This window comes from Chiroxiphia lanceolata (genome assembly GCF_009829145.1).
Source record: "Chiroxiphia lanceolata isolate bChiLan1 chromosome W unlocalized genomic scaffold, bChiLan1.pri scaffold_48_arrow_ctg1, whole genome shotgun sequence".
Lineage (NCBI taxonomy): Eukaryota > Metazoa > Chordata > Aves > Passeriformes > Pipridae > Chiroxiphia > Chiroxiphia lanceolata.
The window spans coordinates 65,392-76,789 of NW_022476502.1; the positions used below are offsets into that span (position 1 = coordinate 65,392).

Sequence of the window (11,398 nt, forward strand, 5' to 3'; positions counted from 1 at the left end):
TTGGGCCAGGCAAGGTTTGCTGGAGCTCAGCCCAGACCCCAAGCAAGAAAGCCCAGCCCTTCCCAACAGCTCTGGGACAAGGAGGAGGCCCTGAGGCTGCTGCTGCTGGGGCTGCTCTGCTCTTTCCAGAGCTGCTGCATCTGTGGCCAGAGTGGGGCCACCATCTCCTGCTGGGCAAGAGACTGTAACCTGAGCTTCCACCTGCCCTGTGCCAAGCAGGGAGGCTGTGTCACCCAGTTCGTGGCACCGTACAGGTACCTCCTGTCCCCTCCTCACCACCACCAGGGAAGGGCCCAGCACTTCTCACCTCACCCACCCCTTTTCCCCCCAGGGCCTTCTGCCCCGCACACAGCCCACAGCAGGCAGTGGAGGCAACTCCAGAGCCAGGCACCCAATGCCTCATCTGCTTGGAGTCTGTGGAGGACAGAAACACCTTCAACACCCTGGTGTGCCTGGCCTGCAGAACCGCCTGGTTCCACAGGGACTGCATCCAAGTAGGAGTGGTTCTGTCACCCCAGGGGGCACAGCAGGGGCTCAGCAGCACCAGGGCCTCACTCTGGCTGCTTGTGTTTCTCCTGCAGGGACAGGCTCTGCATGCTGCTCTTTTATCCTTCCAGTGCCCCCTCTACAGAAATCATGACATATTTCACAGGGATATGATCACCATGGGGATCCAAATCCCCTTCAGGTTGGTGTCCTTCTGCCTGGCTCACAACACAGGGGGTGCAAGTGCTGTGCCGTGCCAGGGCCTGCCCCAGCAGTCCTGGCCCTGCCCTGGTCCGTGAGTCCCGGGTTCAGCTTCCCGCAGGAGCTGGAAATGGCACAGGGGGAAGGCAGGGACACCCTGCACCTGCCCAATGTTGGGGCAGAGGGAGCTCATCAGTTTTCCCTTTTCCCATCAGAGAGTCATCACGGGAGGACATTAATGCTTTCGCCGAGTTCGGAGAGAGACACAGGCGCTGCGATGCCAGCGAGTGCCTTTGTCCAGGAGGCAGGCAGGAGGCAGAGGAGCAGGGGTAAGTTGCCAAAGCTGCACCCCAGGGCTCTGCAGGGCTTGAAGCAGAAGGACCCAGCAGAAGAGCTCAACCAGATAATCCCATGCTTTGGACACTTTGTCCTCACCTCCATGAACCCGTTTGCTTCCCCAGGCCCTGGGAACTGCTCCTGTGCTCCTCCTGTGCTGCTGAGGGCACCCACAGACACTGCTCTGGCCTGAGGGACAGCGTAACCAGCTGGGAATGTGATGGCTGTGCTGGTCTGGGCACAGGTAAGAGGCAAACAAACCTGGTGACCCTGGGCCTGGTGCCCCTGGGCCTGGCAGTGGGTGCCCAGGGGGGGGTTGGCAGAGCCGCACTGCTCTGGCCTATCTTGTCCCAGGTCTGGAACGATCTTGTCCCTCCTGCTTCCCCTCACAGCCTCCCGAGATGACTCAGGGCTTGCTGGTGTCAGCGTGGCCAGACAGTCAGGACTGGAGCCTTCTGACAGCTCCAGGGAACCTGAAACCATCAGCCCCAGCACAGGCAGCCTGGTGCTACCAGGGCTGTCTCCCAGTTCTCCAGCACTGGAGACCGTCAGCCCCAGCCCCAGCGCCCAGCTGCCATCTCCTGGATCTTCAACACCAGAGACCAGCAACCAGTCCCGCCAGCCAACGGGACTGGTTAATGCAGCCAGTGACAGGAGCCACTGGGAGGGACTGGGTGTCCCTGCACTATAAATTCTGACTATTTAAACAAAATAAAGGACCCTGCAGTGCCTTCCTTGTCCAAGCCCCTTCTTCTCAGATGGTCCTAAAGGACAGCACACTGCAGGACAGGGGGTATTTGCAAACGGGAAGGGGACAATAACCCCAGCCCAGCAGCACTGCCAGGGAGCAGCAGTGCTTGGTCTTTGCAGAGCTGCTCTCTTGCCACTCCCACACTGTCCTCCTGAGCCCCTTTCTCGGTGTGAGGCCTGAGTGCTCTCTGAGCACAGTCCTGGGGGCTGGAAACCCTTGGAGCACAGGCAGGGACAGGCCCTGGGAACTTGTGAAGCAGAGCTGGGCTCCCTTCCGGCATCTCCAGGATGCTGTGGGATCTTCTGAGGCCACTGCATGGACTGAGTCACTTCTTCTGGGACCTTGCTCCAGGGCTGCAACTCTCCTGCAGTGACACCATGACACTCCTGCTCTCTGCTTTCCAGGTTCCATTTTCAGATCCACTCTTCCCCTCCTGTTCCCAGGGACATCCTGGGAGTGCTTCAGAGCTGCCATCCTGGGGCAGCTCCTGCCCAGTGTGGGCGGGCACAAGGTCTCTCCCCCTGCTCCTCTCCCATCCCCGGTGCCACTGTTTTCTGCAGCCTCCTCCTCCTTGCCCAGCACAGCCCTCCTGGCACAGTTGGACACAGCCCTTGTTCTACCCCCTCCTCAGGCACCTGCCCAACCCCCTCAGCTCCAGCCTGATGGCCAGAAACCTTCAGGGCAGGGAGACACCGGGCAAAATGCTGAGGAAACCTTTCAGCTGCACTCAAATCCAATTGGAGGGGTTGGCCTCTAGGGAGAAATCCCTTCTCATTCTCCAGAACCAGCAGGACAACCTGTGTTGTGTTCTGGTCCTTCCTCTGCAAGTGTGGGCTATGGAAAAGGTTTTGGTGTCCGGGATATTGAGAAGGCTGGGCAGTGTCACTGGGAGACTCTCCCAAAGCCTTGGAAAGGCCAGAGCCAGCCCAGAGCTTCCTGGGGCCTTGGCAAAGGCAGACATGGAAGCAGTCTGCAAACAGGGCAGCAAGGAGGCTTGGCAGAGTTCCACACTGCTCAGGCTCAGCAGGGAAGGGGATAGGGCAAGTCCTCCTGCAGCCATTGCCAGGCATGGGAAGGACAAGGCAGGGATTGCAGAACCCCTGTGGGAGGGAAAAGAAGGGGATGTTTTGTGCCCAGACTTTATCAAGGCCCCTGACATGGTTTCCTGTGGTCTCCTTATGGCCAGACTGGTGAGAGGTGGACTGAAGAAGTGCAAGATGTGGTGGGTGGGAAGTTGGCTGAATGAAGAGTGTCCAATAAAATCCATGGTACAAAGTCCTCTTGGCAGCAACTTCCTGGTGAAAACCCTCAGTGATCAGCCCTTGAACATCACTAGAGAACATCTTTATTATGTCTCTGTACAATGGGACAAAATGTGTTTTCAAGTCCTTTGTGAATGATGCCAAATTTCAGAGAGCCCTTGAGCAACCTGTCCTGGTTTAAAGACACATATTGAGGTGGGAACTGCAATAAAATTAACTCACTCCCCTTTTATTCCCCACCAGTACAAGGAGATAAAATACAAAGAGGTATAAGTGAAAAAAATAACAGTTTACTGATGAGAAATATAGCAGCAAAACCAGCAATACCAACAGAACAGTTCAAAGAACAGCAGAGAGAGAAATTGCCTCCTCTCTGCCCCCTGCCCCAACTCCCTTTTGTAAACAGATAAAAACAGGGATCAACACGTGCCTCCCTTCCCCCTTTTCCCCTGAATGAACGAAGAACAAAAATTAAACAAGGGGAGAGAGGGGGAAAGCAACATGTGGAAAAATCTCTGATCTGAGCTAAGTTGTGCTGCCCAAGAACACGCTGACTCCAGAGGTGTCCAAGCGGGGCAGAGCCGGCGACTCCGGTCTGTGCGGCGGCGGGGGGGAGGCAGCGGCTCTGTTTGATTCCATGGAGTTCTGGGGAGGCACAGGGGGTGCCATGAGACTCTTCAGTGTCACTATGGCCCCTTGGTTCCATGAGATTCCACAGTGTCCCTGCATTCCTTTGGTTCCATGAGGCCCTGCAGTGTCACGGTGCCACTTGATTCCGTGACGTTACAAAGAATCAGAACGGCCCCTTGATTTAAGGCCAACTGCACATGGGGCTGCCTTGGGGGGAGTGTGGGCACCCAGACAAGGGAGTTGTCACCCCCTTGGACTCAGCCCTGGGGTCACCACATCTGGACTGGTCTATCTGTCTGTGAGGTTCCCTATTCTAGAGGAATGAGGAAGAACTGGAGAGGGTCTAGAGGAGATCTGACAGGATGGAGCTTTTCTTGGTGCTGGAAAGAAAAAGAAACTCGTAAAGTGCAGCTTGGAAGGTTCAAACTGGATGTGAGGAAGAAGTATCACTCAAAGAGGAGCTTTGTGATGTAAGAGGTCAGTAAGAGAGTATCTTGCCCATCCCATGGCTTTGTGATCCAGGCAACAGCCAGAGCTGGTGCAGAGACATCAGGGAGGGTCTAGAAATGCTGCTGGGAGGGGGGTGGGAAAGCAGGAGGGGTGTGTGCAGCCTGCAAGGCCAGAGCAGCAGCAGGGCCAGGGCAGGACAGCCTGCAGGAGAGATGGCCAAGGGCTCTGGCAGGGCTGCAAGGCCCAAAGGCACCCAGGCCTTTGTCCCCTTGCCTCTGGCAGCTGCCTCTGCCACTCAGGCCACCACAAGCAACTTTCCTTTGGGTTCTGCACTTGGTTTCTGCCTCGCCCCTCCCCAGGAGCCTGGCAGGGGTCACCCAGTTTTGGGCCTTTGTTGTTCCTCTCCCTCCCATCCCAGTGCCCCCCAAACAGCCCTGAGCCAGCCGGGAGGGACAGGATCTGCTGGGCCAAGGCCTGGGGCTCAGACCTTGGCCTTTTCTCCCCACAGAGCTCCTGAGCCGCCGGCGGCCGCAGCCCTTCCCCGGGGCCTCGGGCCCAGCCTGGACCCCCCCATCCCCGCGAGGATTTTGGGGGGGTCGTGTGTCCCCCCCTCCCCCTGCTGTCACTCTGCCTCTGCCCGGCTGCTCCCAGTGATCCCAGGAAAGCTTCCCAGTTCTCCCCAGTCCCGGTTATTAATATTTATATATATTAATATATGTTTCTATATATTTATATATAATATATCGATATATTATATATCAATAATATATAATTATATAGTTGTATATAATGTATTGATATATAATATATATCAATAATATATAAAATATATATATAAAATAAATATTCAAATATATAAACAATATACACATTTATATATAAATACATGTTTTTATATATCAATAATATATGTAAATATATAAAATTTATATAAAATGTATATAAAATAAATAAGCATTTAAATACATAATGTATAGAAATTAATATGTCTTTATGTATTCATATATATTGATATATAATTTATATCAATAATTATATATAAATGCATAATACGTGTATATAAATAAATAAATAAATAATTTCTATAAAAGTATATTGATATAAATAAATTACTGATATAATATTTCAGATCCACACTTGTAAGGAACAAAAACCCAGAGCCGGGTGGTTTCCAATCAGAATTTATTCTCTGAGAAAAGCAAATTCAGCGCTGGGGGATCAGGGAGGGGTTTGAACAACACCCAAAGGAGACACTTGTTCTATATTTATTCTCTATATAAATATATATATTCATTACACATCAGCAAAAACATCACACATTGTCAAGTCAGACACTGAGCAGATGGTTGCTTGTTATCTACACAGTTATCAATTTTTCAGAAAGGTGTCATTATCTAGTTAACTAAACCAAGTCCCTTCACTGTAAACCTTAGACAAGGGAAAAGGGAGGTAACTTGGTTTATGTCTTTAGAGGGGCCCAATTCAGTTTTACCATTTGTTTTTCTTTTCTCTCTCCAGGTTGTATTGACCTTAGGCTGTTTTCTTTTTAATTAGCTCAAATCATCCTCCCTTTTACCTTGTCTAAAATTCATAGTGAAGGGACACCCAGTCCCTCCCAGTGGCTCCTGTCACTGGCTGCATTAACCAGTCCCGTTGGCCGGCGGGACTGGTTTCGCCGTTGGGAAGGCAGAACTCGTGGGCACAGAAACCATTTATCTGAAGGTTTTCTCTGCAGATGTCCGGGTCAGCCTCTGATGGCTGGCACAGCAGGCATGCTGCAGGGAGAGAGACAATGGCCCCGGGCATGGCACCTGTACTGCCCACCCTGACAGCCCCTCTGCCAGGCTGCGGGAGGGGCACTTTGCTCTCACCTGCCTCCCTCCCTTTGGGGGCCTCCTCCTCCTCCCTGTCTGCCATGGTGAGTCAGCAGGGAGTCTCTGTCCTTGGAACACCGAGGTGTGCTCCAGGTGCTCCTCCACTGGTTCTGAGGTCAGAAGGGAGAGGAGTTTGCAACACAGGCCAGAACCCTGAGGCGTGGAGCCCCCTGACTCGCTGGTCAGCCCTGCGTGAGCCCGGTCTCTCTCTGCCGTCTCCTCCTGTCGTCTGGTTGAGGAACACCGAGGTCTCCTCCAGGTGCTCCTACACAGTGTTAAAGAGTCACATCCCAGCACTTACCTTGTCTCTATTGCTCAGAAGCAGGGGTGTTTCACAGACCTTGCCAAGGACACAGTTCTGAAACACCAGCTGAGTGGATGAGTGGAACCATCACTTACATCAGGGTTATCTCTACGTGCTGTCTTTGTGTCGTCTGACATCTAATGCGTGGGTTTTAAAACAAGAGATTAAAGGGGTTGCACTTTTTAAAGGTGTGAGGAACACTCAATTCAACCCTCACAGTTGAATCAATAACACTCCAAGAAATACCGACATCAGAAAAGCATCTCTTTTAAGTCCTGAAAACCAGACAAGGGACTTTTCACATGGGTGTCCTGTCATCCAGAACTATTAGGGAAGAATTCAATATCATAAAGACGTATATAAGTGTTCTGTCCAAGATCAAGGTGAGATTCTCGCTCTTCTAACATTTCACTGACCTAGGAAGCAAGAATTTGCACAGAATACATACTGGAGAAAAATGAGACCAGTGAAATATCCTGGTCAGCTGCCAGCAGGGTCCCAGTGTGTGTGAACAGGGAGGCTGACTGCTGGCCTTGCTGTACTGGCGGTCACCGTAGTGACTCCCAGGGGCCATATGTGTACAGAATGTTTTATAACTACCTGGATACCCCGTTAGTAGCCTGGAGGTGTCTGTGTTTTGAGTGCCTCTCTTGCACACAGTAGAGACCACTGCAGAGCTGAAGCAAAGAGCCCAGTGTTGCACGTGCTGTGAACGGCTGTGCCGAGCATTCCACTGCACTCTTGCAATGGTGTTTTTCCCCATTACAGTAAATGTCAAAATCCAAACTCTTGGCTCAGCTTATGTGTTGTGGAATAGCCTGGTGGCTGCTGACAAACCAAGTCCTCAGGAATTACAACTGTTTAGGTTGTTCTTAACACAACCTTGTAAGAGGACGTTGTAACATCCAGCAGGTTTTGAAAAGCAAGTGTAAAGTAGGTGGTTTGTGGCTTGGATTCATTTTCAGCTCTGTCCACCCTAAGTTGGGGTACAAACCATCTCTCCTGTTTGACAGTCCTGGGTGGAGTCTAATAAAACAGGTGCTCCTGAGGATCTAACTCTGTTACTAATAGGAATGTATAGTGTGGAACTAACAAGCTCTTTGAAGACCATTGAGAGTCAGCTCTTCCTCCTGGGTCCATGTCACTGTTGGTCACGGCAGCTCTGCTCTCCTGGGACATTAACGAAGGGGCAAGAGATTTCTGAGGAGCAGCACTCCTGTCCTTACCTGTGAGGAAAAGTAGTGTGTGTGACAGGCCCTTTGAAACAAATCCTGCTGTCATGTTCTTGACCTTAAATACACTGTACTAAAGTTTATTGTAAGAGGTGAATTAATGAAAATAAACCTTTTCTTTCTCTAGCATCCCCTTGTACTTTTGATTTTTTAAGTTGCTGTACAGGTTGTGGCTGATAACACATGTTCTGTGGTGCCACAGAGTGAAAGCTTTAAATCCTAATGATTCTTTTGGCCTGTAGCAATTTTTTCTATTTTCGAACAAGAGAACATGCTCCTGCTCTAGAGACTTTACTAGCTAAAGAGAACTATTTACACAGGCATCCAATGGTGGGATGCTCAGAAGACTCTATTGGCTCAGCAGGACTATTTACAGGAGCATCCAGTGATGGTTGATCACAAGACTTAGCTAAGGGGGAACTATTTACAACGGCACACTCCAGTTGAAGTGCTGAACGAGATGTCCATGGAGGTGTTGTGCCGGTAGTAGTGTGGCCTGGCGATGCAGTCCATGACGTTGGAGAGCCCTGGCACCACGCAGCAGCTGACGGCGCTGCGGGTGATGCCCACGCTGTGGGCGTCGTACCACTCGTTGGTGTCCTCCTTGTAGAACTGGGCAGCCACGGTGGTGCTGAACCCGTTAAAGCCCCCGACCACGAACAACAGGCCGTCCATCACCTCGATGCCAAAGCTGCTGTGTGGGTTTAGCATGGAGGGCACGGCGTGCCAGGCGTTGGTGACGGGGTTATACGCTTCCACGGTCTGGAGCCGGCTGTTTCCATCAAACCCTCCGACCTGCGAATGCCAAAGGGACAGAGCTGAAAAGGGCCTTCCCTCAGCCAGATCCTGTCACGCACCAGTGAGATGGGAGCTGCTCCTGCCTCCCTGGCGGTGGTCTGAGCATGGTGGAGAGCACAGGATTTCAGAACACGGCGCTTGCTTATCGCAGTCTGCTCCCTTGGGAGCTTCCCAAGGCACTGTGTGCAGCTGTCAGATTTGACAGATCTCCAGGGGTTGGATACAGTCCACGGAGAAGATAAACAATGAATGAACAGGCCCAAGCCCTGCTGTGTGCTGCTGATGCTGTTGGTAGTGGCAGAAGATAAGTTGTTTGCTGCAGCTGCTTAAACATTGCCCACATCTTTTTCTTACCGAAAAGCGTGTGATGGGCGATAACATTCTTGGTAAGTCCATCAACTGTTCTGGTTCTGACTTCCCTAAACCTCACATAAACACACGGCCAGCCTGGTGTTGTGGGAACTGCAGCCATGCAAAAGCCTGCAGTGCGGGGTGGTGGTGGCCCTTACCGTGTACACCTGGTTCCCGTACGCCATCACCCCAACCCCGCTCCTCCTGCTGCTCATCGGGGCGATCAGGGACCACTGGTTTGTGGCAGGGTCAAACACTTCAGCTGAGCTGAGGCACTGATCACCATCAAACCCACCACAGATGGACACCTGGAGACAGGAGAGAGAGGAAAGTGCCAGGGGAGCAGTTAGACCATTGGTGAGACAGTCTGTTGGAGAGAAAATGAATGGTGTGGCTGGATTTTTGGGGTGTCTTGTTTTGTTTTAGGAGGGGAAGGAGAATGTCATCCTGGGTTTGAAGTAGCAGCACTACAGGGAGCTGAAGCCAGCAGGATTTAGACCCTTAATTTCCCAAGCTGCATGAAGCAGACAGGCCTGGTATTGTACCTTTGGCCAGGAAAAGGGCTGGCGGGCACCAGGTGGGCTGTTGGGGGGCAGCAGCTCCAGAAGAGTTTTCACACTCCTGGTCACATCTCTGCCACACGAGGTAGACGCTGTTTTATATCTGTAGGTCCAGGATTTCATGAATTGTTACAAATTCAGTGAGGGTTTATGTGAACTTTCTTCACGTTGCAGCTCTCCATCCTCTCCCCGTCCGTTTACCTTTCCGTTCAGCGTGGTCACGTTGGCGTCACTCCTCCGCTCATGCATGGGGGTGATCAGGGTCCACTGGTTGGTGTCTGGGTCGTAGCGCTCCGCTGTGTTGAGCTGTATGTACCCGTCAAACCCTCCCATGGCGTAGATGAAGTTGTCCACGACGGTGATGCTGACGTAGCAGCGCTGCGAGTGCACGGGTGCCACCTGCTGCCACGTCTTCTGGAGTGGGTCGAACCGTTTGACGATGTTGAAATAATCCGTGCCATCAAATCCTCCGATGACATAGACGTGGCCTTTCAAACCGAGCCTACACCGAGCCGTGGCAGACAACAGGGCTCTCTTGCTCCCACGGGACGTTCAGCCACTTGTCGGTGCGGCCGTCGTAGGTCTCGATGGCGCTGGCGGTGCCGTCCTCGCTCCAGCCCCCGATGGCAAAGAGGATGGCGTAGGGCAGGCGCGGCCGGGTGAGTGGGTTGGCGTTGGCCAAGGAGCTCTGGCCGTATGAGTTCAGGTTGTAGATTTCTGACAGGGCACTGATGATGAGATCTTTGCAGTCAGCATTGTCCTTCACATACTCGTGAGCTTTGACGTTGTTGAAGTAGTCAGACTGTAGGAGTGCCAGTCGAACCTGGAACATGCAAGGAGGAGGTTAGAATACTAATGCTGATGGTTTCCCCCTCGGCAGCCTTTGGGGACAGCTTCAAAGCTGTGCTGCACCCACCTTGCCCAGCAAGCAGGCGATGTACTGCCTCCTGTTCTGCGGGTCGTGAGCGATCCACCTCAGCACAGCCTCGAACACGGCTTCTTCTCGCTTCACGTTGAGCTCGTCCTTCTCAATGATGTGTGCCAGCTCCTCAGCAGAGAGGTCTAGGAACTCCTCGGACACCTGGGACACCTCCTCGAAGTGATGCAGGATGTACGCACAGGCGGCTGCAGTCAGGGCAGTGGTAATAGTCAGTGAATCTCCAGATGCCAATGCAGTTCTCAAAGCACAGCCTGGAACTGAGGAACTTGCAGCACAGGTTGACGATGCCCATGACGTTGAACTGGTCTGCTGCAACCAGCAAACTCTCAGCGTTGTCCTCCGTGATCGGTACTGTCCCAGTGTAGGTGTAATTGATGATGAGACCCATCATTTCAGCTGAAACACCGGGGATTTGATAGACCATCTTGCCTGGGCGGTCCCAGTTGGTAAACAGAGTCCTGAAAACACAGTGTTGCTGCATTAAATCCTGTCCTTGGGTCCCCTGTGTTTCCCGAACTCCCAGGGCAAGAGTTTAGGCACTGGCAGGAGCCCTGCTGGGAGGCTCCATAGTTTATTAATTAATGTTTTACTTGCTGGTTGTTTGAAAAAGGAGATACAGCCTCTGGTTGGGGATAGGGAGCACCAGGACGAGCGGCCCCCATGCTTCCATCCTCATCATGGCTGGGCTTCGCGAACGAAGATTGGGGAAGGCTTTATGCACATTTGTTACAGGCACGTTGGTGACTTATGAGGCCAATCAATACGTGACAGACATATCCGACTGCAAAAGGCACAACCCTGGGGAGGGTTTGGGGCATCCGGGGGGGGCTTTGAGGGAATTTGGGGATCCTGGGGAGGGTTTGGGGGGTCCTGGGGGTGTTTTACGGGGAATTTGAGGGTCTTGGAGGGGCTTTGAGGGGTTATGGGGGGGCCCTGGGGGGGTTGAGGGGTTTTGAGGGTTCCCAGGGGGTGTTTTTAGGGGGAATTTGGGGGTCCTGGGGAGGGTTTGGGTTCATTTAGGGGCTCCCATGTGAGTTTGGGGGGTTTTGGGGGGAGATTTTGGGGCTCCTGGGTGGGTTTGGGGGGTCCTGAGGGGGTGTTGAGGGGTTTTAGGGAGCCCTGGGGGTGTTTTTAGGGGGAACTGGGAGGTCCTGGGGGGCTTTGAGGGGTTTTAGGATGTCCTGGGGAGGCTTTGAGAGGTTTTGGTGGGCCCTGGAGAGGCT

At 52.6% G+C, this 11,398-nt stretch overlaps 2 protein-coding genes across 2 annotated transcripts; one reads left to right on the forward strand and one right to left on the reverse strand.

Annotated features, from left to right (window-relative positions):
• Positions 1-656: 656 nt before the first annotated feature.
• LOC116781479 (G2/M phase-specific E3 ubiquitin-protein ligase-like) lies at positions 657-5,679 on the forward strand. The gene is made up of 5 exons (XM_032677161.1): positions 657-692; positions 907-1,016; positions 1,149-1,267; positions 1,416-1,706; positions 5,500-5,679. The coding sequence occupies exons 1-5, from the start codon at positions 657-659 to the stop codon at positions 5,520-5,522; spliced, it is 579 nt and encodes a 192-aa protein (XP_032533052.1). The 3' UTR covers positions 5,523-5,679.
• A 2,178-nt stretch (positions 5,680-7,857) lies between these two features.
• LOC116781476 (kelch-like protein 10) lies at positions 7,858-10,663 on the reverse strand. Its single transcript, XM_032677157.1, is given in 6 exon segments — positions 7,858-8,321; positions 8,834-8,983; positions 9,437-9,733; positions 9,735-10,058; positions 10,152-10,365; positions 10,367-10,663. Coding segments are annotated over 6 exon segments (1,650 nt in total). The 5' UTR covers positions 10,657-10,663; the 3' UTR covers positions 7,858-7,946.
• Positions 10,664-11,398: the final 735 nt, after the last annotated feature.

Excerpts from the sequence above, each read along its gene's own strand:
- LOC116781479 (XM_032677161.1), top strand. The coding sequence starts at position 657 with ATGATCACCATGGGGATCCAAATCCCCTTCAGGTTG. Across the intron at positions 1,017-1,148 it reads CAGGAGGCAGAGGAGCAGGG|GCCCTGGGAACTGCTCCTGT; the intron begins GTAAGTTGCCAA and ends TTGCTTCCCCAG. Across the intron at positions 1,707-5,499 it reads GGAGGGACTGGGTGTCCCTG|GGTGTCATTATCTAGTTAAC; the intron begins CACTATAAATTC and ends ATTTTTCAGAAA.